The sequence below is a fragment of the Rhamphochromis sp. 'chilingali' genome (assembly GCF_963969265.1).
Source record: "Rhamphochromis sp. 'chilingali' genome assembly, chromosome: 2".
Taxonomy (NCBI): domain Eukaryota; kingdom Metazoa; phylum Chordata; class Actinopteri; order Cichliformes; family Cichlidae; genus Rhamphochromis; species Rhamphochromis sp. 'chilingali'.
Window position 1 is genome coordinate 22,019,402 of NC_137930.1, and position 26,576 is coordinate 22,045,977.

The 26,576-nt window shown below is 38.2% G+C and overlaps 1 protein-coding gene across 1 annotated transcript in view; it reads left to right on the plus strand.

Annotated features, from left to right (window-relative positions):
- astn2 (astrotactin 2) overlaps nt 1–26,576 on the plus strand; it is a 302,939-nt gene that overhangs the window by 42,511 nt on the left and 233,852 nt on the right. The window contains exon 2 of the mRNA XM_080874142.1: nt 12,057–12,244. Within this exon, the coding sequence (XP_080730268.1) occupies nt 12,057–12,244 (188 nt within the window). The remainder of the gene's footprint in view (nt 1–12,056; nt 12,245–26,576) is intronic.

Genomic DNA, 26,576 nt, shown 5'->3' on the forward strand with positions numbered 1-26,576 from the left:
TGGTTGGACTCATCTCAAGGGGGGATGAGTCGGACTACAGAGATGAGGTCAACAGACTGACTGAGTGATGTTCAGTTAACAACCTACAACTGAACACCACGAAAACTAAAGAACTTATCTTGGACTTCAGGAAGGGCAGAGCAGACCCGGCCCCACTTTACATTCACGGGAACTGTGTGGAGAGGGTACACTCCATGAGGTTTCTGGGCGTGCAGATCTCTGATGACCTCTCCTGGACTGCAAATACTATGGCGGTGGTTAAAAAGGCCCAGCATCGTCTCCACTTTCTGAGAGTGCTCAGGAGGAACAACCTGGAGGAGAGGCTGCTGGTGACATTTTACAGAGCCACCATAGAGAGCATCCTAACGTACGGCATAACAACATGGTATGCAGGGTGCTCAGCTGCGGACAGGAAAGTACTGCAGAGGGTCATCAACACAGCCCAGAAGATCACTGGCTGCTCTCTGCCCAGCCTGGAGGTCACTGCAAACTCTCGGTACCTCAGCAGAGCTGGCAATATCATCAAGGACCACTCTCACCCCAGCAACCAACTGTTTGAACTATTACCGTCAGGCCGACGGTACAGGTCACATAAAACCAGGACAAACAGATTCAGGGATGGCTTCTTTCCCAGAGCTACAGTACCACCGTAGTAAATAAGCACAAAAACAATTGAACCTATTCCATACCATCACTGTCATTATATTATGCTGCTATCCTGTATATATTGTACAAACTATTGTTTTTTGTACTTTTTATATTTTACAATTATATTTATTATTGAAACCTGCACCAAGGGAGTGGCACTCCAATTTCGTTGTACTCTGCACAATGACAATAAAGGCTATTCTATTCTATTCTATCTATAAGAAGATGAGAATACATATACAATCATATTCAGAGTCTGGTATATACTTGGTTATTTAGCCTTTTCTTTTCCTACATAATGAGATGAGATTTCAAGTTGAACTTCCCCTATAAATCATCCCTGACCTTTTTTGGGTGCATTGAAGAAATCCCATTACATTTTTACAAGGTTACTCTTGGCAAAACAGCATTTCTTCTGGCTTTTATACCAGCACTTAAGCATATCCCTCACGGTAAAAAGACAGAAAAAAATCACCAAATAAGATCATTTTTATTAAGATGTTTTACCTTTTAAAATCAGACTATTACATAGCCCATTTTATACAGATGTACACATTTAGAGCCCCCCCCCCCCCCCCCATTAAAGCACAAAGTAAGTGCTCTGAGTAGTTAGATGAGCCAATGAATGCAAAGGGCTGCATAGTATTACCCATATTTTAGGAGTTGTGGGTTTCTGTGTGGTTTTCGTGCTACAAAACTCCCGAGTTCAGCTCTTTGAAGGAGACTTTGCAATTATTAATTTATTCATTTAATTTGGAGTGGTGTTCCTCAGCATTGCACGTTTGACAGAGCACTGACCTTTGGGCCTACATTCAAAGCTAATGGTAACATTACTGTTACTGTACATGTTTGCACGCTGCAAACATGCTATCACTAAGAATTTTCTATGTTGTGTGGACATTTGCCTTACTATGAAAGTCTTGAGTTGTCAAACTAACAGCTAGGCCAGTGCCATGCAAATGTGGCACATGATGACATGGATAAGTAATGTAAAAAACAAGTCTGCAATGCAAAAATGGCATTTCACACTGGCCATCAGCAGTTTTTTGTTGTGAGAAGGTAGTGCTTCCTTTGGAAGCACATACACAAGTCATGATGGCAGAATGCAAAGATCTTTCTTAGTCTTTGGAGATTTTTATGGGGGATCAAGAGACGTTTCCCTGCCCAAGCCTTATGAAATATATGGCCTGACCCTCGGTCTTCTCCTAGTTGCTTCAAAACCCTCCAAAGTGAGATGATTTGAGGCAACAGATGCCCAAATCACCTATGGTTAGTTACAAGGATGCAGACACAACTCCCACTTTATTATACAAGGACATTATGGCCCATGGCAATGGACCTGGAACCACTTATCTTGCAGACTCCCTTGATACCTTGAGAAGTTTTACAAAGATAATTTAATAATTTGGTCCGCTGTTCCACAGCCAGGAAAGACTTTGTCAAACCTTGGATTCAGTAGGAGCAATGCAATCAGCTGGAGCCTCCTTCCCCACACCCTGAAATGAATACATTTTCCAGGGGAGACTGAGCAGCGTAATACTCCTGAAACTGGAGCACACCCTCATGTCCCTCTTTTGAAAATGGGAACTATCACCCCACTCTGCTGCTCCACAGGCACTCTCCCAGACCTCCATGCTACATTAATTCTACCTGAAAGAGGAAGTGAAATAACAGTTGCACTTTTTATTTTATTTTATATTTGTCATATTATTTTCTGTTTAGAGCAATAACTTAGTCAGTATAATCAAAGATATACACTTTATCAGTGTATTGTTGATTTACTTTAATAATTCCAATTTAATGAGACTGCGTGGATGAGCTTACTTTTACTTGTATGATATCTTAATCTGTGGGATAAATATGATTTGATTGCAAACTGTGAAATCTTTGTTACATTCTGTTCCTTTCCCCCCCACACAACTTCACTTTCTAAACATTCAGTGCCATCAGTAAATATTTAGCTATTTCAATTGTGACCAGTTTCTTAGTATACAAGTATACCTTTGAATACTAAGGAAAGATAAGTAATTGAAAAAAATAAATAAATAAACAGAAATTGCTAACGTGCAACAAGAAAACTGCAGTGGTTTTATCCTTCACATTACATATTAGGAGGATTTAAGCTTTCTTAAACAGTATGTGTTAAGATTATTTTTTTTCCTTTATTTAGCTTTAATTGGAAACAGACTTCACTGTGAGTGACCTACTGAACTTGACCAAGGTCTCAATTGAAGAGACCAAAACAAAGGATTAGTAAATTCTGATGTGTGTATTATTATATTGAAGCCTCCCACATTGGCACTGGCAGACAACTCCCATCAGTGGACAAGCTTTACATATAGTAGGAGTGAATGGGAGAGATGTGAAATCAGAATAGGTCCTGTTAATGGGATTGTAGTGTTTTAGAAGAAGCCTATGCACTCAGCAGATAAGGGGACTGTTTATCCTGTTAATGTGTCACTTTAAGTACATTACGAATAGGAGGGCTCCTGCTCATTTTTTGGCACTCTGCCTTGCAAATCCCAAAAAGCACAATGAGCAAAGTGTTTATAGAGCCACACATTACTCTTGAAGTACTTTTTAGTGGGATGGTAATGTTCTGAAGAAAAGTCCATTTCTATTTACACCTAAATACCCAATAAACATGTCATTTAAAGAAATTAAAATAATATATTGACTTATATTTAAAATGAAGATGATCATGACTTGAGCTCTAGTGAAGTCATGAAGCCATGAGCAGATAGATAGATAGATAGATAGATAGATACATACATACACAGTACTTGGAGGCATGTACATGGAATTGCATACCCACAGGCATGATATGATAGTTACACAAACAATATAGTGTATTCAATGCTAATGAGAGATAATCCAGGCTTCAGCTGAGCCACACAGTGCGGTCAGTGACAAACAGCTATGTGTTTATTGAATTTAACTCTTAACAAAAAGGTTCTTAGAGATCTGTTAGTTCAACAGTAAAAGAAATCTTGTTTTATAGTGCCTTTCTTGCTTTGCATTTGTCTTTGGATAGTGTTAAACAATATCTATAGTTAGTTAAATAAAAAAAATTAAAAAATAATACAAAATCTTTAAAAAAAAAAAAATTTTCATGGTATTTAACTTGTTTTTTGTTTTGTTTTGGGGTTTTGTGCATTTTTGTCACACTTAAATGGTTCAGATCATCAAATGAATTTTAGTGTAAGACAAATATAACCCAATTAAATACAAAATAACTTGTTTAAATGGTGACTTAATTTGTTATGTCACCACTTACCTGGCCCTGTGGGACAAAATAGTTACCCCATCTTTTTAAATTGTGAATTAACTTGGGTTAACATAGTTTTCTTTTAAATCTGAGTTCAGTTTCGTCAGCCACACCAAGAACTGATTACTGCTAGATCAGCTGAATAAAGAAGTTAAATAGAACCTGGCCAATGTTCAAAGGTCTGAAGGCTGCAGAACACTGTGAGCAGTGGTGAACCTTCCCCAGAGCTCCAAGACTGCATCACATAGATGACAAAACCTTCAACACCATGCGAACTAAAAGAAAGATTGTATGTGTATCATCATTAGGATGTGGATTTGTGTTGGTGTGTGCAGTGTTGGGGTAATTCGTTATGCTACTCTTTACATTAATTTCTTGTTACTCCAATAAATGATCTGAAAACACTGTCACATACTCTAATTACCAGTTAACCATATAAACCTTAGGCTACAGTCCCAGACAACAACACAAATCTCTATGCTAATATGGACACACATATGATCTTTCTTTTAGTTTTTAGCCTAAGTATGAACACAAACCTGACAACACAATGCAAAGAGTCTTCAAAGCCATTGCTACAGCAGTTCTATGGCAGAAATATGAACAGGTAGAAATGGAGGCTTCAAGGCTGACTTATCATCAGTTTTTTACCTGATACTAATCTGGCTGCTTGGCATTCACAGCTTTATCATCTCTCCGGGTTCTTGGCTATTCAGTTCAATTCAATTTTAATTATACAGCACCAAATGACAACAACAGCCGCTTCAATGCGCTTTATATTGTAAGGTAGACCCTACAATAATACATACAGAGAAAAACCCAGCAGTCATATGACCACCTTACAATATGAGCAAGCACTTTGGCGACAGTGGGAAGGAAAAACTCCCTTTTAACAGGACTAAACCTCCGGCAGAACCAGGCTCAGGGAGGGGCGGCCATCTGCCGTGACGAATGGGGGTGAGAGAAGGAAGACAGGATAAAAAACATACTTTGGAAGAGAGCCAGAGATGAACTTTTCTTTAGCATTCTGTCTGTGCAGATGCTTGCAAAGAGCAGAAGTTGTGTTAGCAGTATATTGCAATTGTTTCCTGGATACAGTTTCCACTTTATCATTGCGCTGTTGTCCTTTTGTGCAATAAAACTAAAAGTTATGTCCATAGTTCTGTTCTTGAAAAAGCTGTATTGCTTCACCGCTTCACCATTATCCTCCTGCACACACACAAACTAAAATCAGGTGACTGCAGCAGGACGTGCGTAGGGAGAAAAGTGATTGTCTGTTTGACACTTTCTTTCGGTCCGGTGTGCAGGTAACTGAAGAACCTTTGTAGTGCAAGTGATTGCATAATTGTAACTGCACTGTAAATATTGAAATTAGTACAGTAACATGTTACATTACTGCATTGCGGAAAAATGAAATGTGATTACAGTAATGCATTATTTTGTAACACTTTACACCTAACACTGGGTGCATGAGACTGTAGTCTCAGGTTTATATTTTTAACTGGTAATTATGTGACAATGAATTTCAGGTCAATAATACTTTTTCACAGCACTGTACAAATGAGGACAGAATTATTAACCCCCATGTGTCCTGAGCAATTCCAGTTCGTTCTTATTTCAGCAAATCTCTGAAAGTCCTCCAGATTTTCCTCCTCCTGGATCTTCTGGCATGGACCTCGGTCTTCAGTTCACTCCACAGATGTTCAGTAGAATTAAAGCCAGTCAGTAACAGTCACTTCAGTCTTGAGGTGACTGTTCTTCACCAGCAGTAACTTTTGTTTAGTTATGCTGCTAACTGTTTGAGGGTTTCTTTCAAAAAATTTATATATCTTTCTTTTTTCGTGATTTCTTCCACTCTGATGAAATTCACAGTTCGAGATACCACTGAAACATCTACACAGGATAATTCTCCCACCACTGAGTTTCCCGGTGGGTAAGGCACAACTCACTATGTGGCCAACTAGTTTTGTCTCATCTGACCAAAGGACACATTTCCAGTATGTGTAATCTTTCTCAAGGTTGTCCATCAGTTTGATTTGAAGGAGTATCTTCTGCTTTTCTTGGTCTCCAATCTTGCAGTCCATTCATGTGCAGGGTTCTAGTGTTGTTTTTCTTTAACAATTCCCAGCTTGGCTAAGTCCTTCACTGTCTTGACAATTGTCCTGGGGTATTCAGACACACCTCTCACCACTTTTCTTTCCAGAGCCTTTGAAATCTTGTGCTTCCTACTTCTGCCTGGCTTGTTCTGTGCTGTGTGGCTCTTTTTTAATTTTTTTGTGATACTTCTTACTCCAGTTCTTGACAGAGTGACAAAGTGTGTAAATTGTAAGATAACAATGAGTTCTAACTTGATTTTACAAGTACTGAGCATTACAAAGTTAAAGCACACCTGCTATGTTGAAAACCCCTTTTATGTGAACTTAACTTTACTTTCACTTAACTTCTATGATTTTTGCTGTGGGGGGAAAATGTATGAACGATCTGTTCAATTTAAGTCACTCACTACAATTCAGTCCTATTTTTAACCAAACCTTGGTTACCTGTTTTCAAATCACAAGTCAGCTTCTCTTTTAAGCTGGAAGTCTGACTGGTGATGGCTCAAAAATTGCAATTGGTTTTCTGAAAGAGGTGGTCAGTTCACAGTCCACCAGCTGCTGCTGTGATCGAACGCAGTGGGAGGTAGCATGGGTTTATACATCAGCTATAAAGCTTTAGTGGTACTACACTGTTAGGAGTTCTCGTTAGCACAAGATTTTTCAGAGGCACTTTTAAAGAAATACAGAGACAAAATTGTTGTTATTGTTTTAAGTTCTGTAATAGTTTTCCTACAGCACAGATTAACTGTAATTGGTGTTTTCCTTGCTATATTCTGTGTGCAGCGCAGTAATGATATGCATTTAGAATGTACTCTAATAGTCACTAAACAAACTCACCAAGTTATGATTAATTTAGAGATGGTTTCACATAATAGAGCCATTAAGAGAGTACCATTACATTAAGCACATTTAATCATCACAGAAGTCTCTTCAAACCCTTTTTAAAAACTTCCCGGGATAATAGGTAATAATGTAGAAACTGGTGATATTATTAGTAGATATGTTTGTCTTTTAACATTTCATTTTGTGAAATGCCATTGAAGAGTATAAAGTGGCCTCTGCAGTGGCGAGCATGTGGGGAAGTGAGGTGAAAACCAGGTCATCCAGAGGAACAGGTGTTGAGTCAACAGAATTGGATCCCACAGTGCAGATTGAGCGAGGAAGTACAGCAACAGTCTGATGTGCTGAATGTAGAACTGTACTTACAGCTTTTTCTGTACTTGCTTTCTCATTTACTTGTTTTCACTTATTTCACAATTTAAATGATCGATAGAAAGTCCAGAACTTAACGATGTAAAAATCATCGTTAACGCACTAACGTATTACTTTGTTATACCTAGTGTGATCACCATAAGTGTGTGGAAGCTCTGTGTAATCAACACTGACATTTTCTGAAAAAAAAACCCTTATGCTTTTTTAATTGTGCTCATTTCAATTGATCTTTATGTGAATTCCAGCTATTCCATTAGTGCTCATAATGAGACATTAGGGTGGCGTGGGTATTAAACTGGAAGGAGAACCCTGCTACTGTAGCCCATCCTAGATTTGCCTAGATAGTCCTCCGCACTCAGGGTTATTATACATGGTAATTGGTATTTTACAAGGTTATCACATCAGCAGCAGCTAGTGAAAGACACAATTTTAAAGCCTGGTTGTTCTGAACATTTTCTATTGACAGTCGACAGTTGTGTGAAGCTGAAATGAAAACATACCAAATGTGCCATTGTCACAGCTGACAGGAATGTTTTGTGGCAGAATTTGAATGTCTAGAAGGTATGGCAATATATAGACTGTTAAATATTTCTCCCCTTTTTCTGTTTCCCACTCTGTTTGCCTCTCCGTTACACACACTCTCACCTCTCCTTTTCTGTCCTCGCTTTCATTTTCTGCAGAGAAATTTAAAGCCAGTGATTCCATCCTTTTCTCATGTGAATTATTTAATTTTCATCTGCCTATTGTGTTGTCATCCATACTATAGGCAGCCTAAGCAGTGAGATGTGGGGTGCAATCAGCCATAGAGTGACACTTTATGCCACGTATGTAATGACAGGCAGCAAAGTGCCTTTAGGGTGCCAGCTTTCATCAAAGTAAATGTTGATGACATGTAGTTGTTGCAGAGCTGACGAACTGTCAAGGAGCTGTCAGGTTTGCACAATCACTGACACTGCACAGCTATGATCACCTTTATAATGATGAATGCTAACCTTTTGGGAACATGTAGTTGTTTTGTAGGCAAGCAGAAAAATGTGTGAATGTATGGGCATGCATATGTTAATCAGCGCCTTTGTAATTAGATACAAGATCTATTTTAAACTCACGTCTGTCAGACTTCTTCAGGTAGGGACTCATACAACCTAGTTGTTCTTCTATTAGTACTTGTGATATTGAAGAAGGAGTCATACTGTAAGGTGTAAGCAGTGTGGCTGTCTGAATTTAAAGGACACTGCATCTTCAATTTAAAGCAAAATTTCTGATAGCAAAGTCAGTATCTCCAAAATTGCTGCTCTTCCCTGAGCTGGAAATAAAAGCACTGAAAACTGATTTAAAGATGTATTTAGGTAATACGTTTTGGAGATGGTCCATTGACACTGAATTAGATTTTGACTCTGTGGGCTCATAGATTTTTAGAGATATTGTATTTAAATGAGTTCAAGCTTTGAATGAGAAAAATATGCCCAAACCACCACTATGTTAAAATCTTTCTTGTGCGTGTGTCATTCATGGTCAGCAAGCAGTTCCTAGATTTTGCTGCTGATGTCTGGAAGACATCATTGCAGATCTTTGCACTGCTGTTCAGCATACTCTGCCAGCGTACACGGTGAAATGTTTCAATGTGTATTTCATTTTTGGATAATAGTAAAGGAGATTTGTACAACAAATATGGTTGCCAGATTAAATTGGTTTCACCCATTTTAGGTCTTTTCACAATTTATCCATTTTTATTTTTTATTTCTTTCATTTAGCCAATTCGGGAACATGGAGGGGTTGGAGCTTACACCACTGACTACTGCTCTCTGTGGTAAATAATTGGAACTAACCTTCATCCACTGTTTTGGCAATTTCTGAGCCATCTACATGTGTTTTCCTCCAATAACCACTAGAGACATAAATGAGCCCACTGCAAATTTTGCAAAAAAAGACAGTTACAGGTTTAAAAATGACAGAGGAGTTTGAGTGCATTCTAACTATGCCATTTCCAGCTGCTAGCAACAAATATTTCTGGCCCAACTTCACCTACTTCCAAGGTGCATGGAGAAGACAAAGATCTGATGACGTGATGACTCCAGCGTCACTTCAAGTAATAGGGAACAACTTTATTAAGTGACCAACGCATTTTGGCTTTTGGGCTTCAATGAGGTCATTGCAAAATGTCGAACAGTTTGTGTTTAAATAAAAAACAGAAAGAGAAAAAATTCCAGGTGGACCAATCACACCTTCACAAATAAACGAGCTGACCAACTGACATTTAACAAGGTGTTTTCGCTAATTGGCTAATTGGTTAAGCCACACCCCAAATAGGTTCTGTACTGAACCACTACAGATTAAAAGGGGAGGGAAAAAAACCAAAACAAAAAAATCCCTGCATGTCTTAACGTAACATTTCAAGTGTATTTCCATGTTTAAGTTGCTGAGTTGTCAGTATTTTACTGTAACAGAAAAGCAGTGTATTGTGTGTCTCAACCCTCCGTCGCCAACCCCAAACCAAAACCCAGACAGATTCTTACTAGTTACAAATTATTGTATCTTTTCTTTGTTAATATTATCATCATTATTATTATTATTATTATTACTATTTTGAGTATTTTGTGTAGGAAGAATGAAGAGCTATCGTGTTGTCATCCAGGCCTTACTGTTCTTACTCTGTGTTGGTGGAAAACCTCAGTGTCATCAAAAGTATAACTCTGAGAGACTATCCTAAGTGGAAATCACTCTTGCTCAAGGCAAAATTTAAAAGAATGTGGAAACTACAGTAAGTCCAAAATTGAACTCAGCACTTCTAGTCTAGGCTTGCAAATTGAGGAGGAAAAGATGAAAGATCCTTGAGGAGAAGCAGATTAAATTAGGCAAAGAGAGAAACACAGTAAGACGCACAGTGAGCACTTATGATCACCAGGTTTTGTAATAAGAGTTCTGCTGACAATGAGTGCTGAATAGATTTCATTTATACATTAAGTACCTGCAGAGAGGATTTAGAAAAGAATAAGAAGACTTTATCAAGGATTTTAAGCTAAGCTTTCAGTAGTTCTCCTCCAACTGTTAGGCAAACTTATGAAAAGTTAAGAGGCCAAATCAGTATTTTCACTTTTGTTGCATAGTGTTTCATGGCCAGTTTTATCCATGCAGAATCAGACATATGTGAATAACAGAATTTCTATAATGTATTTTATCTCCTACTGAAACTTTATGAACAGATAGCCAATAAAAAAGTCACAAGCATTTTAAAAGAGGTTAATCAAGATGTGCCATAATTACTTTGTGATTCATGGAGACATTTCTTTCCTAGTCTATGAAATCGGCAATACTGGAATTTCTTTGGGCTGTCCTTGGACACAGTTTGGCAGTATTGCTTACGTGTACACACTTAACCAGTGTGTACATGTGCACGCACTCATGCACGTGTACACATTAATAATGTGCCTCCTAATGAATTACAAGTAGACCTTGAGGCCATACACCTATGTCCCACTAACGTCTGGCTTCATGCCCAATGACAAGCCTCATAAAACAAAAGACAAGGACAGACACACACACACAGACACACACACACCATTCTTTTGTCTTAAAATAGTCTTTCCTCATCTGCATAATGATCATACAGAGATACACAACAACCTCACAGCATCTACTGTTTTAGAAACTTCCCATCTATTCTGCATGTGACTGTAAACTGTGTCTTTTACTTTTCCACACAGGAACACTTTTAATCTGTATCAAACTCATTGTCACTGTTGTGTAAAATCAGAGTCAAAATGTGTAAGAAAGGTAATATTGACTGGAGCTTGGCAGGAGACAGTAGCATCACAGGAGGTATGTTACTGGTGGCCCAGCAGACAAAACTTGACCTCTCACACCGAGAGATGGTAAAGCACTCTCCCTTCATCCTGCAGATGAAACATTAAGAGATGAATAGCCAGCAGTTGTAGGATTTAAGAATGTCACACCCTACAAAATTTTATCATAAGCTGTAGTCAGCAAAATTATACAGCATTTCCCAGGTCTTTTGCAAGAGTGTGGACGTTTCAAGTGCACTTTCACAGAGAAGAGTTGCATTTAAGATGTGCATTATAACTTAAAGCAGTTTTTTATTGGATTTATGTATAAACTGTCAAATAATTCATCATCATCATAACCAAAAATATTATTATTTGTGCTTGTGAAATGTAATAATTGCCTCTGTGCAGTCCACCTCCCCCTTCCCCCCGACAGTTAGTAAAAAGGATAAAATAGGGAAAATAGTTATTAATTGTGGTCTACACGACTATATTTTTAAGTAACTATAACTGTGCATATAACAACATGATTTCTACCATGATGAACTGTGTCATTTTCTTATGCAGTGTCTGTTCTGCGCATTCTCCCCCTGCACCTAAAGGCCTGTCTCAGTGCTGAGCACAGCTCATGTAACCCTCCCCTGCTGCCTGTGTCCTCTGACCCAGAGTCAGCAGGTTAATAACCAGCTGTATCCAAAGCCATTTGTCATTTGCTACCTGCCACCGATAGATGATGTCAGTAGATGTCTGTGCCCTTGTCACCCAGCCACATGACAAATACTGTATCAAGCTTTGTAATCGGAGGCTCCCTTAGGCTTCTCAGTACTGCTCTACTGAGCAGCCATGCACAAAATATATGCACACATAATCCCGTATGATGTTACCGTTATTTGTTAGTTTCTTCAGATCAACTGAATGGATGTGTTTTCCTTACAGAGTAACATTAGCAAAACGTGTCCTGTACACACAGACAGTCCATGTGCATTGTCTTATTCATAAAAAACAAAAAATAGGCAAAAAACATTTTTTTCTCTCTCTCTTTGTTCTTTTCAGAGATGTCTGGTACTGGGGAAGAAATTTCTCAGGTACATTGGAAGCAGCAGTGGTTGGAAAATGGGACACTGTACTTCCATGTGTCCATGACTGAGTCTGAGCTTTTAGCTCAGACCACACAACCTACTGCCCGGGAACCGGCCCACGTGCTGCATGAACACATGCATCTGCTACACATCTCAGTTATGGTAAGTTCTAAGCACTAAAAGTGAAATATCTGTGGTTGTAGCTTTGAATGCATGTCCAGCATGGCAAGTGTCTGTATGCAGAAATAGAAATATTTTGTGGTCCTCCAAAGTTTTGTCCAGCTTTTGAATTGTTGACTGTTTGTGGTGTGCAGACCTTTATTTTTTTTTTCTTTTGTTGTTATTTATTTGTTTCATTCTTTTAATATTGTGCTTTTATTACTGTGACATAACAAAAGGTCATTTAAATAAAATGTCAATTTTGAAATCACATGGTGCGCTCTAAGGCCTACACACAGATAGGTGTTCATATTTTAAAAAGGTTTTTACAAAATCTTTCCATTTTGTAGAGGCTGCATTGCATTTTATTCTTTGTCAGACCAAAGTATGAGCAAAAATTTAATCCACAAAACCGGTGTATCTTATACTGCTGTAGCTGATAATACACTAATTTACTAACCAACCTACTACTAGTCATGCAGTGTCTCCTCCTCTTTATTATTGAAGATCATTCAGTTCAATAAAGAATAATCAGCACTGATCAGGGACAGATACAGGGAGTGCATAATTATTAGGCAAGTTGTATTTTTGAGGAATAATTTTATTATTGAACAACAACCATGTTCTCAATGAACCCAAAAAACTCATTAATATCAAAGCTGAATGTTTCTGGAAGTAGTTTTTAGTTTGTTTTTAGTTTTAGCTATTTTAGGGGGATATCTGTGTGTGCAGGTGACTATTACTGTGCATAATTATTAGGCAACTTAACAAAAAACAAATATATACCCATTTCAATTATTTATTTTTACCAGTGAAACCAATATAACATCTCCACATTCACAAATATACATTTCTGACATTCAAAAATAAAACAAAAACAAATCAGCGACCAATATAGCCACCTTTCTTTGCAAGGACACTCAAAAGCCTGCCACCCATGGATTCTGTCAGTGTTTTGATCTGTTCACCATCAACATTGCGTGCAGCAGCAACCACAGCCTCCCAGACACTGTTCAGAGAGGTGTACTGTTTTCCCTCCTTGTAAATCTCACATTTGATGATGGACCACAGGTTCTCAATGGGGTTCAGATCAGGTGAACAAGGAGGCCATGTCATTATTTTTTCTTCTTTTATACCCTTTCTTGCCAGCCACGCTGTGGAGTACTTGGACGCGTGTGATGGAGCATTGTCCTGCATGAAAATCATGTTTTTCTTGAAGGATGCAGACTTCTTCCTGTACCACTGCTTGAAGAAGGTGTCTTCCAGAAACTGGCAGTAGGACTGGGAGTTGAGCTTGACTCCATCCTCAACCCGAAAAGGCCCCACAAGCTCATCTTTGATGATACCAGCCCAAACCAGTACTCCACCTCCACCTTGCTGGCGTCTGAGTCGGACAGGAGCTCTCTGCCCTTTACCATCCAGCCACGGGCCCATCCATCTGGCCCATCAAGACTCACTCTCATTTCATCAGTCCATAAAACCTTAGAAAAACCAGTCTTAAGATATTTCTTGGCCCAGTCTTGGCGTTTCAGCTTGTGTGTCTTGTTCAGTGGTGGTCGTCTTTCAGCCTTTCTTACCTTGGCCATGTCTCTGAGTATTGCACACCTTGTGCTTTTGGGCACTCCAGTGATGTTGCAGCTCTGAAATATGGCCAAACTGGTGGCAAGTGGCATCTTGGCAGCTGCACGCTTGACTTTTCTCAGTTCATGGGCAGTTATTTTGCGCCTTGGTTTTTCCACACGCTTCTTGCGACCCTGTTGACTATTTTGAATGAAACGCTTGATTGTTCGATGATCACGCTTCAGAAGCTTTGCAATTTTGAGACTGCTGCATCCCTCTGCAAGATATCTCACTATTTTTGACTTTTCTGAGCCTGTCAAGTCCTTCTTTTGACCCATTTTGCCAAAGGAAAGGACGTTGCCTAATAATTATGCACACCTGATATAGGGTGTTGATGTCATTAGACCACACCCCTTCTCATTACAGAGATGCACATCACCTAATATGCTTAATTGGTAGTAGGCTTTCGAGCCTATACAGCTTGGAGTAAGACAACATGCATGAAGAGGATGATGTGGACAAAATACTCATTTGCCTAATAATTCTGCACTCCCTGTATGCATTTCATTTCTACCAAGCTTTATCTAGATACTTGTAACTAAAGGTTTATACTATATAAATCCATATATATATATATTTTTTTATGTTAGTAGTGTTAGTTTCTACCTACACCAAAATGCACATTACAACCACGTCCACTAATTTTGATTTCTACACCATTCTTTTCTGCTGTACCAAAATATGTTTTTCCTTAAGTTAAGAACAAACTCTTCACCACATTCTGTGCTTTATGCGGGCATTTTAAAAAGTGGGTAAAAAATAAAAAAATAAGGATAATGCAGTTATTATAATAATAAAAAATGTATTAAAAGTTACAGAAGGCAGTACTTTTGAGTGTTTTTATCACTTCCAGCTTACGGCTTCTTACTGCTTATTTATTTTATTTATTTTTTGTCCACTCTAGACTCTGTTCTCTTCACTTTACTAATTCACATTCTCCACACATTTCCCATTTTTCAGGCTTCAGGTCTCATACTTCGCATCTCTTCTGTATTGGCTTTTTTCTGCTTTGCCTCTCCTTGCACACCCCACCACTCTCCCTCCTTTCTCCCCTCTCTGCTCTGTGCGCCACATTCTCGCTGTGTGCACACCTCTGTGTTACTCTCGTGGCTCTCTTCAGCTTCATCTCCTTCTCACTCTCCCTCAGAACACTTTTAGGGACACTTTAACTGAAAGGGTGTGCAGAAGGCTATCAAAACAGCATTACGTCCATTGAACGTAAACTGAAAGTGAACATTACATTTTTCATTGCATAACTGACACCGCAAGCAGTTATCTGTGTAATGACCTTCATTTTGATTTTGCCATTTTTTTGTATATATTTTTGTCAAATTAGAAATCATTTCCATCGTGAAACTGTAACTTCTGTGTAGCAGGAAGGCAATGTCGCAAGCTAATCTAACACTGACAACTCAGTCACCATCTATCTACCTTTTTTGCTGTTGTACGAGGAAAAAAAATCAGAAACTAGATGTCCGTCCATTTTGTTTACCATTTATCAGCGTCCTGGCATGATGTGGGGTTATTTCCCAAGTAACTTTGGATTAGATGTCTTAGCCAAATTGCTAGTGTAAGCTAAAACCACATAATTGTGGTGTTCATAATGGAATGGCAGAGGAGGATTGTTAGGTACTTCCACAGTTTAAAGGCCCATATAAATTAACTCCCAGTGAGAATATAAATTACCAATCCAACTTTACAACCTTCTTCTGTGCACATTTATATTTAGGTATGTAGGTTTTTGCACACTGGCACGTTTTTATGTAATTTTGCCTCTATCGGCCCCCAATGTTAATTTTAATGCAGGCCAGGCCATTTTAAATCAAACATTCAAAATGTGATTAAAGTTCAGACTTTCAGCTTTATTTCCAAGGATTTGACAAGAGTATTTCATTAACTGTTCATGAACTGGAGACATTTTTATACATTGGCCAGGCCCATTTGATATTCATATTGATCTGATATAATTTTAAATATCAGTATTGTTTTTAATACTTGAAAATCCTTTGCAGTTAATGACTAGCTGAAGTAGAGAACCTCTGGGCATCACCAAATACTGTGTTTCCTCCTTTGAGATGCTTTGCTCGGCCTTTACTGACAGCACTTTTAGAGGGTCTTGCAGGGTCTCCTAGCCTTCAGCTGTAATTGAAAAAACATGTCCTACAAGGTTGCATTCAAGTGACTGATTTGGCTGTTAGAGAATATCCCATTTCTCTGCTATGAAAAGTATTTGCAATGATTTGGCATTAGGCTTAATCTCAGCAGAGTATATCGCCTTATACACTTCAGAATCCATCCTCCTACTTCTATCAGCAGTCATCAATAAACACGAATGACCTGTTCCATTAGCAGCTGTATATGAACATGCTGCCACAATACTGAACAGATGATGTGCTATGCTTCAGATGTGTGCATTTTTCTTTTCCATATTTTCTTTTACCACATTTCAATATTGATTTCATCTCCTCCAATTTAATCTTTAAAACATAAGGGGCTGTGCACAAAAATTGGTATAATTGGTATAACAGTTAATAAAATGCTTTTTTTTGTTTTGTTTTGTTTTTTTACATCCTTCCCACCCATTTTCGATATATAACTGAATCAGAACAGATGAAGCAATATTGAAATGTATTTGCTTTCTTTTATATAGCATTTTTCTTTTCTTTGCTAAATGAACTTCTTTATATTATTTACATGATCAAAATAAAAATTAACAAACAAAAAAAGAAAAAGTGAAAATCTGCACTTCAATAACATGTTGATTGTCTGCTGAAAACTCCACTGCGGTGGCATACAGAGTCATTAAAAATGTAATTCATTTTTAAAAAGTCATTGTCCAATGATTTTTTTAACCTAACTGTTAAGCTGTTTTGTTGTTAAAAAAATTAATATAAAATGTGGTCTATAACTGAGATGGCAATGGCAGTGACAATGATAACTGCCTAATTGATTAAGAACAATCAATGGACTGGCTGAGCATGTTTATATGTCAACAGTTGCTTGGACTTCATTCTATATTTAGCTGGAGGTCATCGCAATCAGTTCTAGTGCTAAGCAGGTAGTGACAGTCTCATTATGTTGGGATCCCAATAATTTAAAAAAGTGAATGGAAGCACAGTAAGGCGGTAAGACTAGGACACAACGGCTGTATCCCAATTCAGGGTCTGCAGCCTTAAAGTACGCAGCCTTAACGGTCCACAAGGGCCGCGTACTCAAAGACCGCTGAGGCCGGAAGTGCGAAGCTTGTGAAATGGGTCAGTCTAGCCTCCGTCGCGCTGCCCAGGTTGCCTAGCAACCATGAAACTAACAGCTGGAAACGTTTCATACAGCATTGTTTGATAGAAATGAAGGAGAAAATCTTTTGTTCATTTGTTTGTTTGTTTCTACATAAGCTTTGATCATTCTCTGTAAGATTAAGCTCAGCTATTGAACAGCGTATATTTTAAAGTAAAGGCTTTAAAACCAAGTTAGTACAAACGTCACTAATGTCACATAACTTTGCCGACATGTGGCCAACAGTAATGTTCTAATGTTCTTCGTTATTAAACATTTGCACATAAATAAGTGACATAATATTCAGTACTTACTTAAAGTTTACTCTTCGGGCGCCCCTCATCCGCCGTTTTTTTTTTTTCAGCAAAATTATCCACACCCACCGCCGCGCTATGCATTCTGGGATATGTTGGGCCACGAAGTCTACACCGCCACATCCTTAAAATTCAGGGAAATGAAGGACGCATTTGAAGGCCGCATTTCAGGCAGCCTACGAATTGGGACAGCCTTCGTCGCGTCGCTGTGACGTAATCGGCCTTAAAATGCGGCCTTTAAGGCTGCAGACCCAGAATTGGGATACAGCCAAGGTATGCCAGTTTGGCCTTATGACCCTAAGGTGTCTCCTCCTTTGAGTGAACATCATTATGTCTGATGCTGTCAGTTCTGGGCCAGACTGAAGTGTGAGTACTCTATTCTTCTGGCATTGAGCTGTCAGATTCTCACTCACTCAAGCAATCGTTTTCCAACTCACTCTGCTTTTCACTGTCCCTCTCCAACAAAGTCTCTCTCCATCATATGACAGGAGCAGACAGAAACAGATATTCCTTTCAACACAGACTGAAATGTAGTGATTAAGTTCTCTCATGTTTTTAGTAATAATCATGCTGACTATAACATATTGTAGGCAATTTTTATTCCAGGTTGAGTGTGGTATGTATCTTGGCAGGTTATTGCCAAGGCTTCCATCTAGAGTAGTAATTCATCGATAGACTGATATTACTTCCAGTTACCTATCCCAGCTACCATAGGGCAAGAGGAAGGGTGGCCCATGACCGTGAAAGCAAGCTCTTCACACACATGACTGACTGACAGACTGACGGATTTAAATAAGGGCAAAAATGATTGATCGAATTTAAATTATTCTGGGCCCTGTAGAAATAAAAAAGGAAAAAAATGCCATTCTTTAAATTATTAACCGGTAGTACTACACGGTTTGCTTGTAGAAAGGAGCAGCTCCCTTGTTTTGATCAGGCTCTAAGATGTAGTGAACCAACCCTTAAATAAAAACACCATCCTACAGCTGAGGCAGATTAGAAAAGGAAAAATGATGCCCAATGCATGATGCAACAGAGAGTTTTTTGTGCTGTGAAAAATAATTTCAGGTGAGATATAATTGCATTTCTCAGCAATGAGCACTGAAAATGATATAAGGCAGCAGAAATTGGAATACGTTGTTCAGAAGAAATAGCAGTCAGTCATACAGTGTGTAGCACTGTAGAGCTTTTTTTTTTTCCAAAGAAATGACATGTTTAAGTTCACTGGGAGGACAGGTAGTATTTTACCAAAATGAGATGCAATAAAAGCTGGCAGCTGAAAGCCTTTCATATGCCATATTACATAACATAATCATCAATTATATGGGATCTGGGTGTCTACAGCAGAACACAAAATTGAAAATTGTGTTGTTTTTTTCTTGATATTAGGATAAAAAAACAGTTCATAAACTAAAATTTGACTAAAAACCAAAATGGCCAGGAAACATTTAATTTTTAAACTCAGTCTGGCTCATTTCTTATAATTGAGCCTGAGGTCATTTAATATTCTTGAGCTCACACAGTATGAGTAAAGAACTACTCTTCTTATTGCTGGCCTGATAGATATGCATGGAGATACAGTGCACCCTACATGGGTGAGATGTCTTCTTTATAATTAAACAGTCAGTGGTGATATATGACCATCAGTGTGGTAGGTCATGGAGGTATTTTAGGCAGTTGTGTCTATTCTACAATCAGGGGCTACGGAAATTAATTTTCACCGTGCATATGCGGGCACAATTTTTGCCGGGAGTGAGGACGTTTTCAATTATCACATTAAAGTTCAAACGAGCTACATTTTAATTGCTCTGAGGTTTAATTGTTTCAGTCACCTTTTAGTTTCTATAATTTTACACATGCATGTTATTGCGCCATGAATACAAATTCAGCTGTAATTAAAGTTACTGGTAGGAAGTAGCTGATAGAAACGGGTAGAAACTGATACAAGGTTGCAAGTGGACATATATGGATTTATTTAAGAAGCTAATTGGGTCTTTAATAAAGCTTATTTAAATCACCACAGCTTACAGTGTATTACTTTACCTATAGCCACACATCATAAAAGAGTGGTTTATATATAGTTTCAGGCTCAACTTGCTCAGTTTCAACATGTGGACTGCAAAAAAGCAATGAGAATCACTTTAATTAAAGTTACAAAACTAATTACGCATTGTACATTATTTAAGGATTTCTTCTTTGTCGTCTTTAGTACTTATTCTCTTTTTTTATTTCTTTTTTATGTTGTATCCAAACCACTATACTAAGCCATGGTCATAATTCCATCTCTGTAGGTGTAGATAAAGTGAAATAGAAAGCAAGATGAAAAGTGTGTCCTTATTGATAATGAATATTCTCTGCTAGATAATCCTTACTGAGAAATGCAGTGCTAATGTTTATGTGTGTTGCTCTTAAAAGAGAAAAGCAAGAGGTGCCAGTTCATGTCATTGGGTTAAAGATGTGATCCATATGGCAAATGTTGCAGGTGCCCAGGTTTGAGTCTACTCCATGCCGTTTTGTCCCTTTTCTTTCTTCATATTTTTCTGTTTCCTCTACTGTCCTGCCCAGATAAAAGGCTAATGTGCTCAGCAAAATTAAATATAATAAATTATCATGATTCTTAAAAAAATATACATTTTGTTTAAATTGTTTGAATGTATCCATACTGCCACAATTAGTTTCAGTTTGTGTCCAGGATGTCTGTGAAGGTTGTCAGTCATCCAAGTCATTGTAGTTTAAGGAGCTTGGAAAGAAAATGGTCTAGACTTCTTTAAGTTTCCTTGAAGACGTTTCGTTTCACCTCTCATCCGAGAAGCTTCTTCAGTTCTAAGAGCAAGTGGTGGAGATTTGAACCTTATGGGAGTGTCCCCAAGAGGGTCATGGACCCCCTATTGATCCTCTACCTAATCACACAGGTGTGGGTCACAATCAGCCAAGGTTTCGGGTGAACCCATTGTGAAACCTAGCCCCACCCTATCATGTGATTTACTCAGGTCAAATGGCCCAGGATGTGAGTGGGCATTAAGGCGTCTGGGAAGGGATCTCAAAACTGGATTATAGACAGACGTGTCATAAGCCACCCCCTCTGTTCAAAGATGGTCATTCACAGTGGACATAGATAGTTTCTTTCACCATCTGTCTTCTCTGTCCAAAATGTGAACACTGCCATTGGCATCCTGCTTTTATGAAGTGGCTGTTTGGTCACTCCAATGTAGAGGTCTGAGCATTCCTCTCTACACTGTACAGCATACACTACGTTGTTAAGTGTGTGTTTAGGAGTTTTGTCTTTGGGATGAACCAGCTTTTGTCTGAGTGTCTGGCTGGGTCTGAAGTTCACTGAGGTGTACGTTGTGTCTAGTAATTAATAAATACTGTAATTCACATATTACCAATTGAAAGGAATTGAATTGTATGTATGCAAATGAATTTTATGTACGTATTCTACTGTATGTAAACATTATTTAAATCTTCCTGTAAATTTAATAGTAAGTAGTACTACAGTATTATATATTAAGCTTGCAGTGGTTCTCAATGAAGTCCCCAAATTGTTTTGACGCTGGTTTCCACCAAACTAGCCATATGACATAATATTAATAAACTAAAGAAAAATGGTCTCAAATTGTTTAACAATGTGCTTTTTTTAGTGAGTACCACTGCCACAACATAATGGCTCATCTCAAAGAAGCTTCATTTATTTGGTGAATGCATGTCCTTCTTTTCTTTTACCGAGTCTCATATGATGATAAAATATATTCATGCTTAGTCATGCAACAATATTTAGGTTTTGAGAGAAGATTGGGAATTAAATGTGGATCCATCCAGTAAATGCTTATCCACATCAGCTTTGTCAAGTGTGCACCCTGGACCGGTCCCCATTCATTCACAGGGGCTGAATAATTAAATGTGAAACTTAAAAAATGAAAAGTGTTGATACAAATTAAAAATAATAACTCTTTAAAATAAGTTATATATTTCAATAGTAAGAGTAATATAATGTAAAGTGCATAAATTATTTCAAGCTTTTTAGGGTACAAAACAAGGAACTGAAATAAGAAGCAAAAATAACTATTTAAAACATGAATTAAAAAAATACCATTAGGATACAATGTTCTTCAACGTTCTTCTTTTATTATTTATCTACATTTACATAGAATTACCACATTTAGCCTTCCGGCAGAAAGCCTTAAAAGCAAACCTCTCCTATGTGCCCATGGCTTGATGGAAACCTGCGGTTAACCAATTGACCCACACTCAAGATTTGATATGCTTTGGATCCAAAATACATTTCACCACAGCACAGTAACTTGCACCATCAAGCTTAAATTTGGTGCCCCTAGCACAAACTTGTCCACAACTGAAAGATTACAGATTTCTGCTCTTAAATTCAGGAGGCTGTTGTGCATTACAGGAGCGCTTTAGGGTCTAACCAATTGTGAAGTCATTTAAGTTGTCTAAAGACAAGCCATGTGGCACTGTGCCTTTTTCAGACAATTACCAAGTCTTACCCTCCACTAACAGTGAAAGATTTGCTAATAATACAAGTAGTGAGCAGAGCAGATTTGGCGTTCAACCAATGTGGAGTTGAAGCCTGACAGACATTTAGCTGTCAGGATTATCTTTGGCTACTTGGCAGAGGTCTGCCGGCACAAGAACACAGTGCTGTAACTTCATATGATACTCACCTAAATCCTCAGTGTACACTGCCTTGGGGAGTTGCCTTTAGTTTCGTATACTGCAAAATTTCTTGTACCCATAACCTATATGTAGACCTATTATACTTTTCAGGACTCCCACAATGTCATTCTGATATTTGAGGTCTTCTGAAATGTGACCTACAGGATTGTGCTCTTTTTGTGAGTGTCCTCCCACACTTTTGAATATCACAAACTAATATCATACTGACATCCCTGGGTTAGATACCATCTCCATTACTGTCTTGAACAAAGTCTATATGTGGGAAACACTGTATGAAGTTATTTTACATTTTATAAGCTTTTTTCTCAGTTTGAAGTTTGGAGTCAGTTGAATGGCAATAAATTAAAATTGAAGACTGACGTCCATTGTTTTTGTAATAGACAATCATCAATATTCAATATAACAACACACCACATGATAGTTTGCTGCTACTCTAAGTGGCACACACGAAACCCCCCCCCCCCCCCCCCCCCCCCCAAAAAAAAAAAAAAACGTTAGTGTTCTCCTTTCTCCAACATGCAGTCACATTGGGGTGACCCAGTCATCCACTGGGACACTAAATGTGTCTAGTTGCACATTTAGATTGTTCCCATTGTTCCTATTCCGAGCATAGTTCCCAACACCTGCTGGAAGTCATGGGGTCTTTTTGCCCTTTCTCTTCAAATAGTTTTACCTTGCATGTCCCTGTAAGGGTTAGAACGGAGGTTCGAAAGTTTGTATAAGTACAAAGTAGGGAGCAAACAACAAATCATAAATAAAATATAACCACACAACTAAAACAATCAACAGAGACTGATGAGCCACTTGAACAAAATTGCATTTAAACTTTAAATATTCTGGGGAGGAAGTCAAAGGCTGTGTTTAGGATGGTTCTATCACCACTTTTTGATGACAGTGTTGTTGGCAAACTCTATTTTGACTTATTTTTCTAAACTTTATGGCTGTAATTATGCTGTCCCCTTGACGGGATTAATCTGACACAGCTTCTTTCCTGGGGATAAGTTTAATGGATCTCGACTTTAATTTCTGTTCTTAAATGTGATGAAGGAGGTTTTCCCAGGTGTTGAACGATTGTTATGGTGCCAGGCTAACTAAGAATTACACAACATTATATTCAATTGTGCAATCATTCAAATGTACAAGGTCTATAGTGGTGCAGGCCTACCATGTTGCATTCATCAGCCTCATAAAATGTGACTGCCATTAACAAGATGGTGTTTTAACCCTCATCCAACTGACATATTTAACCAACATGGACCATTGCCAAAGAATATTACTAACAAAACTATTTTTCTTCTCTCGCTATTTAATTATGTCTTCTAAAGAACATTTTGTTATTATGATTATTATTTGTGCTAATTTAATTAATCTTGAAAGCTATACTTCTGTATCATATAATTTGCAGCTCTTATCCAAAATACAATCAACATTATTACTTTAATGTTATTTGCCGTCCTTTGATTCTAGTATTAGTTTTCAGTAATTTCAATTAAACATTATTTATGTTGGATTTATATGATGAAACCAATCTAAATCATTTTGACCACAATATAAAATAATTGAAATAAACAGATGATAAACACAACGCCAAATGGCAGCCAATTCAGACATGTAATCTCTCCAGCGTGTTCTTGGTGTGCATCAAAGCCTCGTCCCAGTAGGTCTTGTCAGAAACACCTAGGAGGTGTCCAGAAGGCATCCTGAATCGTATTGTTTTGGATGCTACCCAAAGCTCATGGCCATAAGACAGGGTAGGAATATAGATTGATCTATATCTCAACAGCTTCGCTCTTAGACTCAGCTCTCTTTTTATCACAACAAACTGGTATAGCATCTGCACCAATCTTTTTCAATCTCCTACTTGTGAACAAAGTCCAGAGAAACTCCTCCACTTGGGGCAGCAACTCATCCCTAACCCAAAGTGGGCACTCCACCCTTTTCCCTGGCTAAGAACCATGGGCTCAGACTTAAGGTGCTAATTCTCTTCCTAGCTGCTTCACACTCAACTGCAGACCACCCCAAAGCCGAAGGTCACCGTCTAATGAAGCCAAGAGAACCACATCAAGTGCAAGAATGAGAGACTAGATTCTGAGTCTATCAAATCTCATCCTCTATCAAAAGGCGGTGCCAAACAATTCTGTCCATAAATATTATCAACAGAATCAATCAAAAGAGACCGCACTGGTGGATACTGAGTCTGACTTACTGCTAGCAATGTAAAACCAAGTTCTCACTGCACTTGTATAGGGACCAGAAAAGAAAAAAACCACTACAGGCAGTTATAGAACAGACATTTTCCTCATGCTATGGTCAAGCATGCTGGCATGTGACAGGAGCAAATAGCTGCTACCTTCATATCGTTGTTTCAGGAGGAAAAGAGTACATTTTCCAACAAAGCTTTGAACAGTTACATCAGCAGGTGGAGTTTTCCTCATTCCCTGGAGGGTCATTACTGCTGAGATTGGGGCTTGCAATACAGCAACATCAGCTCTCCTTTTCATGTGTAGGATGACCTGAGAATGCCCCAGCGGTCACAGGTAGATCCAGTGATGTCTCCAACTTTCTGATAACTTCCAGTTTGGGAATTTTCCCAACCAGGTGATGAATTCAACAGTGAAATGTTTCTTCTTGAGTGTGCCCCCACTCCCCCTTTGGTTCTGTACGATGCTTTAATTTAGGACCAGCAGCAAACATGAACTGAAAATATCATTCCAGTTATTAAAACTGCAGGGCATGAAGAGAGCAAAGTGAACCAGAGCCAAATTCACACACTTGGCCAAATAAAGATGATTCTGATTCTGCACACACTGAATAGGGTGCTTTTAACCGTGGTCCTCTGGCACCCGAAAACATTTGTATTTTCAAAAAGCACTAATCAAAGCAGACATAGAAAAAAATGTGATATTATTAGGAACAAAATAATAAGTCACAAAAGTTTGAAATGAAATGGGGAAAAAGTGAGGTACGAGGAAAAAAAATTATATATACACCTCTGGGGTAGAGAATGACTGACTGCGTTCTTTTCAGACGGGCTCAATCTACACCTTGCTATTTTTTTCCTTTAAATCAATGAATGACATGCTCAACCTGCTTTGAGGGACTTGTCAGTAGCCACAGAAACAATTAAAGGGCAATTTTAAGTAATTCATCTGCAACGTTTCCTGCTCCAATCTGATTAGACAAAATTCATTCCAATGTTTAAGTTAATACAGACAAACCAGATAAAGATAGAAAACCAGTCTTTCTCCCAATTGCATTAAAAACAAACCTTAAAAAAACAAACCCCTTAGAAGTTCAAAAATGTTATTTTCATGCCTAAGAAAAAAATCCTGATTGAGGTTGTCATAATTCATGCATGAAAAGGTTAACTAACTAACTAACTAACTAACTAACTAACTGTGTACTCACACCAGGCAATCCATACTGGGCACATGGACATTTGACCATCAATGTTCAGTCTGTTCGATACATCTGATCGCTGCTTGCTGTGATCAGGGCAATTTGATAAGTGAATTATGCTCTGGCCCTCTTGAGGAGGTGGGCACATCTACACCCAAGCTTGAAATTACTAATGCTTCCTCAACAGCTGCCTCCAAAAAAAATCCCTGTGTTATATAATTAACAGACTGTACATATGAGAGAACAATGAGCTATCATTCCCCAATTAAGCCACAAAACGCATAAAATCATGAAATTCATTTTTATAAAGAGCATTTGTTTTTGTGAGAGGCAGAGTGAGTCCTGTTTTTTCCTAAGTTACACCAGAAACACATTTTTGACTCATCTGGACGAAGCACCAATGAACTCATGCCATGTGCCCCCCCCCCTCCTCCATAATTCACAAGAATTGTTTCTCCTCTTAGAATGATGATCACATCACACACAAGAATGATCACCTAATGGGTTTTCACCCAAATTGTGCTCAAGGTCAAGTTCAAGGTTAGGTTTTTCTAATTTTAAGGGCACTTTTCATGACACAACTTTTTCACAACATGACCTTCATGCCCACTCCTTAAAATTTCAACCAGTTCTCACTACTGAAGTACAACAAACCATTTAGCAAAGCCATTAACATAAGAGTCGCACTGCTAATAAATTTTGCATGCACAAAATGATACAGGCAGAACTTCATGAAATACCAAATGATGCGATAGCTTGAAGTAACTCTTCATATTATTCATATCCTGTTAGATAGTGATGGCCATGACCTTATTGAGCTTGATTATGAAGGGAGTGATCGTATTGGTTGGATTATTACATTAGGAAGGCATGACTGGCCATACTTGGGGCCTTCCTGTCATCATTATGCTAACATCAGTAATGTGGTCAGTGCTGTGGTAAAAACAATATGAAACATTTTTATACATATTTCCATGGTTTTTATGGAAGTACTACAATGTAGTCATAATACTACTGAACTCAAACACTTTCATTTG